The sequence below is a fragment of the Myotis brandtii genome, unplaced genomic scaffold, assembly GCF_000412655.1.
Source record: "Myotis brandtii unplaced genomic scaffold, ASM41265v1 scaffold181, whole genome shotgun sequence".
NCBI lineage: Eukaryota > Metazoa > Chordata > Mammalia > Chiroptera > Vespertilionidae > Myotis > Myotis brandtii.
In genome coordinates this window covers 1,647,247-1,652,763 of record NW_005356712.1, presented here as the reverse complement: position 1 = coordinate 1,652,763, position 5,517 = coordinate 1,647,247, and the positions used below count along the sequence as shown (strand labels likewise).

Sequence of the window (5,517 nt, the reverse complement as noted above, 5' to 3'; positions counted from 1 at the left end):
GTGTAGTTTTACTTAGTGCATAAAGCAAGGTTCAGAATGATGTGTCAGGTGTGCTACTGTAATGACCAAAAAGGGGGACATAAGAATGTATTTTCCTCTGCATTTGCATAAAGCCCTAGAAAGATGAGAAACTCAAAACTTTTTTCTCTTGAGAGAGTGGGCATGGAGAGTTTGGAAGATGGGTAATATGGATGAAACTTTTCATTGTACACGTTAAAATTTTTTGATTATGTGCATTTTGAAAAAATTAAATAAAAAAAGACTGGTTTCATAGGTAATTAGATATTTCTGGTCACTGAAACTCTAAAGATGACCGGAGATCTTTTCTGTCTTAAAGGGAAAAGGAGCTCATCCCTCCTATGCCTGTGGTCCCTGTGCTTGGGTATTAGACTACTAGTCACGCCTCCCGGTGCTGAGGCCCGGGGGAGTCTCCTGGCCTTGAATCTGGGCTGGCTCTGTGGCCTGCTTTAACCAGCGGAACACGGTGGAAGCGAGGCCTGAGCTTCCGCTTCTGCCCACATGGAGAGGAGCTGAGGCCTCCAGCCACCAGCCCCAGCCGGGCTCCCACCAATTGCTGCCATGTTGGTGAGGCCACTGTGGACTTTATAGTTGTCCTGTGACCCGGCTGACACATGAAACAGAACTATCCAGGCAACCACAGAATCATGGGCCATAAGTTGTGTTAAGTCACTAGGTTCTGAAACTTGATATGCAGCAATAGGTAAAAAAGCCTTGAAGGGCATTTCAGCTGTGATGGTAATTCCCAACATTCACAGGGACAAGCAAGTTCATGCTTGTATGTGTGTGTGATCACGTAGATAGTCCCACGTTTAGAACTTAGGAGCAGAGGATACCATTTGACAAGTGCATACAAATTAGCACAAGATTTCATCACAGTGCTACTTACACTTGCAACAAGAATGGCCAGGACCTGAGTGCTTTGCCCAATTAGAACTGATAATATTGACAGGTGTTCGGCTAGGCCATGGGATACTCTGCCTTTGAAATGATGTAAGTAAACTCAGGGAATGGTCTGCTTTCTATCATGAGACCCTCACAAATACTTCGCAAGGCCAGTGGGTTTGGCTGATGCAATTCTTTATCAAGCCTTAGACTCTGCCCTGAGCACGGACTCGGGGGATGACTACACGTGGCACTTGGTGTCCAATGGAATCCACGAGCACAGTGCTTGGGCCAAAACGAATTCCACCCACAATTCTTTCCCAGGACACCAGCTGCTGGCGAAAGGAGCCCTCCACACCTTGCCTCACTCACCGAAGGCCAAAGGTAAGCGACTCCACTTGAGATCGTCTGTGCGGCTACGTCTCCCGTAAGAATCCACAAACACCCCAAATTCTGCAAGGAGTCAGAGCCCGGGCATCAGCATAGCTGAGGCGGACACACACTTTGACGGAAGAAGGAGGAATCGAGCCCAGGGGACCACTGGCCAGATTTCACCAGATGGTTAAAACCTAAGGGCCCTGCTAAGCCTGATCTATTAGAAAAGGAGGGTTCAAGTGAAAGGGGGAGAGAGAGGAAAGGAAAAGGGAGGAGGGAGGAGGGAGGGTTGGGGAAAGGAGGGCAGGGAGGAAAGGGGGGAAACAGAGACCCAGAGACAGGAAGGAAGAGAAGAAAGACCCAGAGATTTGGAAAGAACAAAGAAGAGACACATCAAGAGGAAAGAAAAAGGAAAGACAAAAATATAAGGACGGGGAGAGAGGTGAGGACGGGGAGAGAGGTGAGGACGGGGAGAGAGGTGAGGACGGGGAGAGCGGTGAGGACGGGGAGAGAGGTGAGGACAGAAAAGAAAGGACTGCCTGACCTTCGGACAGAACGGAGTAGCGCTGGTCAGGGGAGCGCCCTGGTGGGGGCAGGACTGGCATCCTGAGAGGCCTTGGTGGCAGCTGGAAGCTGGAAGGAGTTCTCTGCACCCCAGCAGGACCCGCCTTGCCCCAGTGTCCCCGACAATCGCAGCCCTGGGGGACCCGGTCTGGGTCTGCTGGTGCCAGCAGCCCTCAGAGCAGCAGCGAGCGGCAGCCCCGACTCACCGTGGAAGCAGAGCAGGTACTCCTCCCGCTGCCCGGCACTGTTCACCTGCATTATCGAGACAGGGAAACTGTGGGAAGTGGAGGCAAACACAGCAGGCGCCAAGGAATGGTCGTTCTTATCCAGGAATTCTGAAAAGGCAGGCGAGAAGCGGGGCTTCAGGAAGGGGCTGGAGCTGGTGGCAAGGCCAGAGCAGTGTGTGGGCTGGGAGGACTGGGGCCCTACCCTCAAGCGTGTACTGCTTCATGTCAATTTCGTAGAATTTATTGGTTCCGATGAGGATACTGTAGTTGGTGAAGTGGATACAGCTGCAGGGCTCTGAGGTCTCTATCTCCTGAGACAGAGGGCAAGAGGAGAATGTGAGTGTCCCCGCCCACGGTAGCCACGCCGCCAGTTCTCCTATGGAAGGAAACTTTTAGGCAGTAAGACAATGTGAAATGGTTGGAAAAATCGAAGTTCAGTTTTGGTTTCGACTCTGTCACTTAGCATGGCCAGCCTCTATCCATCGTCCTACCTGAAACTGGGGATTGCCACACCTGCTTCTCAGAATCCCTGTGAAATGTGTTTGTAAAGTAGCCAGCTCAGTCCCTGGTACCAGTTGGAGCTCAATAAAAATCCACCCTAAACTAACAACAGCCCATGCAGGGTGGACAGGTCCTCCAAGGAACGAGCCTGGTTTATTCACCTTCCTTTCACTTTTGAGACTAATCATGAAAGCACCTGAAATAAATCGGGCTCATTGGGTGGGACATCCTACTCTGGGCCGACAGACAGCCTTCTCTGGAAGCGAGGCCGGGAAGGGCCCACGGGCACCCTGCCAGCCTGCGGTCATCCTCCTGACCCCGCTGCTCCGGGGAGAGCCAGCTCTACCTGCCCTGCCCAGCACAGCCAGCACTGGCTTTTCCAAGGTAATTCACAGAAGCTTCCAGGACCCAAGAAAGATTCTAGTAAGTGCCCCCAGCGACTGCCAGCCTCTCAGAGATCTCTCTCCTTTTTTCCTGCTCTCCCATCAGCCACCTTCCTTCCACCTTAACGAACAGCTGGATCCACGGGGCGGGCTGAAGAGGAGCTCACAACCAGGAGGAAGTTAGAGAGGAGACCTGCAGCCACCAGCGCCCGGAGCCTCCTCCAGGAAGGGTCTCTCCCAGGCCACCCGGCGAGAGGACGGCAGGTGAAGAGACAGACACGTGCTGTGCCCTGAGAAGCACGCTTTCTACGCCAGCGCGTGGGCAGCGCAGATGGACCAGGCCCGAGACTTACCTTCCGAATGCAGTACTTGCTGAGGTTTTCGTTGTAGCGGAGAACGACGACTTTGCTGGGCATGGCTGCACAGATGCAGAGCCCGTTCTCAATCTGAAAGCGTCGGAGGAAAAAGGAGCGTCACTGGTGAGTATAGTGATGGCGGGAAAAGAGCGAGGTCTCACCCTCAGCACTGCTGAGCCCTGACCAGGTGACTTCTGGGTGAGGGGCTCTTCTGTGCATTGTGGGATGCTCAGCAGCAACCCTGGGCCCTGCCTAGTAGATGCCAATCGTTTGACAAAAAATGTCTCCAGCCATTGCCCAACGTCCCGAGGGCAGGCTCACCCCTGTTTGAGAACCACTGATTTAACAGAGATTCAGAGAAAGGCTCAGGAAATCCACCTGCCCCACATGCATTTTGTGTGTGTGTGGTATCTGCTGGAGACAGGGCCTTTTGATAATCTTATACCCTCAGGGAGGGGAAAGGCAGTAGACATTGCTGTAAGAATTTAGAGAAGATTTTGGCCCAAAAAGAAAAGTTCTTAGCTAAGATCTATGTATATAGAGTTCTACATTAAAACTGTTTTTCAAGAACAGCTAAATCCCTCTTACTTCACCTCCTACACCTAGATCTTTGTCATTTCACCAAGAGTGAAAAGAAGCTTATTGTTCAAATCAGTCCTGAAAGGAAGGTGGCTGGCAGGGTGGGGAGAGGGAAATGGGATGGATTAGGGAAGGAATACACAGGAAAATGAAAATTATTGGCAATATTCTATTTCTTGGGTTGGATAGCGAGTTTGTGGATATTTACAGCAGTATTAGGTGTTATAATGTTATAATTTACATATATACTCCATATATTTTTTGTGTATTTCAAACATTATGATGAAATTAACTTATAATTTTTAAAAACCAATTTTTGGAAACTAAGATGCACATTTCTAAATAACTCATCATTCACAGATAAATATAAGAAATTTAAAAAATATGTTGAATAAAAATTTACAGGGTGCAGCCTAGCCAGTTTGGCTCAGTGGCTAGAGCATTGGCCTGTTAACTGAAGGGTTCCGGGTTTGATTCCCAGCCAAGGGCACATGCCCAGGTTGTGGGCTTGATCCTCAGTGTAGGGTGTGCAGGAGGCAACCGATCAATGATTCTCTCATCATTGATGTTTCTATCTCTCTCTCTCCCTCTCCCTTCCTCTCTGAAATCAATAAAATATATATATACACAGGGTGCAACTAAAACTGTAGTTAGAAGAAAATGTGTAGCCCTTAAATGCTTATATTAGGAAAAAAGACCTGGAAATTAATTAGTGAAACTTTCCGCACATTGAGGCCCTGAGGAGAGCGTACCTTGCCAGCAGCAAACAAGTGGCAGCCCTTGACAGCTTCAAAAACGTTGGGCGAGATGTCTGGCTGGGCAGGAAGGTGAGACTGTGCCAGGGACTGTTTCACTTTCTTCACGTCAACAAGACACAGGGCTCGCTCTTCTCCTGTGGGGGAAGGAACAGCGTCTTGGTCAGTGTGGGGACACAGGATGATAGTTCTAATTCTACCCACAAATAAAAGCCAGCAAGGCCACACAGATGCACTGCTTTCCATGAATTCCTGTAAACACAGTTTCGGTCCAAGTTTCAGATCTCAAATGAAAACATCTTGCCTCTTAGTCAAGATTCTGGGAGAAAAAAACATTCTGCAGGCAGAAAACTGGAGAAGGTGAACCATACTTTTCAAACATGATCCCCCCCAAAGTAAGAATGGGATAGGAACAACGAGAGAACATTTCATAAAACAATAGACTCGGACAATTCCAATATGGCAATGTCATGAAAGACAAAAGACAGGTTAACAGAGACTAAAGAGACATGACTAAACACAGTGAACGATCCCAGACTGGATCACTACTCAGGAAAACAGATACTCTAAAGGCCAGGATGGGGCACAGATAAAGTCTGACTATGGGCAGTATATCAGAGCACTGTATTCCAGCAAAGGTTAAACTCCATGAATTCATAACGGTACCATGTGGAACTATTCTGTATGATGCTATCATAGAGGATTCGTGCCACAACCTAAGGGTACAAACCCATAAGTACACAACACCAACAGCAAACCTGCATGTAAACTATGGACTTTAGGTGACAATGATGTGTCAGTGCAGGTTCATCACTTGTAACTGATGTACCCTCTGGTGGGACTGTTGATAGTGGGGGAGGCTGTGGGGGGGCAG

General features: G+C 49.0%; 1 protein-coding gene and 1 long non-coding RNA gene across 5 annotated transcripts in view; one reads left to right on the top strand and one right to left on the bottom strand.

Annotated features, from left to right (window-relative positions):
* CIT (citron rho-interacting serine/threonine kinase) overlaps positions 1-5,517 on the bottom strand; it is a 165,700-nt gene that overhangs the window by 9,337 nt on the left and 150,846 nt on the right. For all 4 annotated transcript variants that reach the window (XM_014537689.1, XM_005863774.2, XM_014537690.1 and 1 more), the window contains 5 exons: positions 4,641-4,780; positions 3,307-3,399; positions 2,272-2,380; positions 2,049-2,177; positions 1,276-1,356 (listed from right to left, as the gene is read on the bottom strand). In XM_014537689.1, the coding sequence (XP_014393175.1) occupies positions 1,276-1,356; positions 2,049-2,177; positions 2,272-2,380; positions 3,307-3,399; positions 4,641-4,780 (552 nt within the window). The remainder of the gene's footprint in view (positions 1-1,275; positions 1,357-2,048; positions 2,178-2,271; positions 2,381-3,306; positions 3,400-4,640; positions 4,781-5,517) is intronic.
* The window catches only part of LOC106725685, a 12,515-nt gene that overhangs the window by 5,844 nt on the left and 1,154 nt on the right, over positions 1-5,517 (top strand). The window contains exon 2 of the long non-coding RNA XR_001361613.1: positions 4,631-4,636. This is a non-coding gene — a long non-coding RNA (uncharacterized LOC106725685). The remainder of the gene's footprint in view (positions 1-4,630; positions 4,637-5,517) is intronic.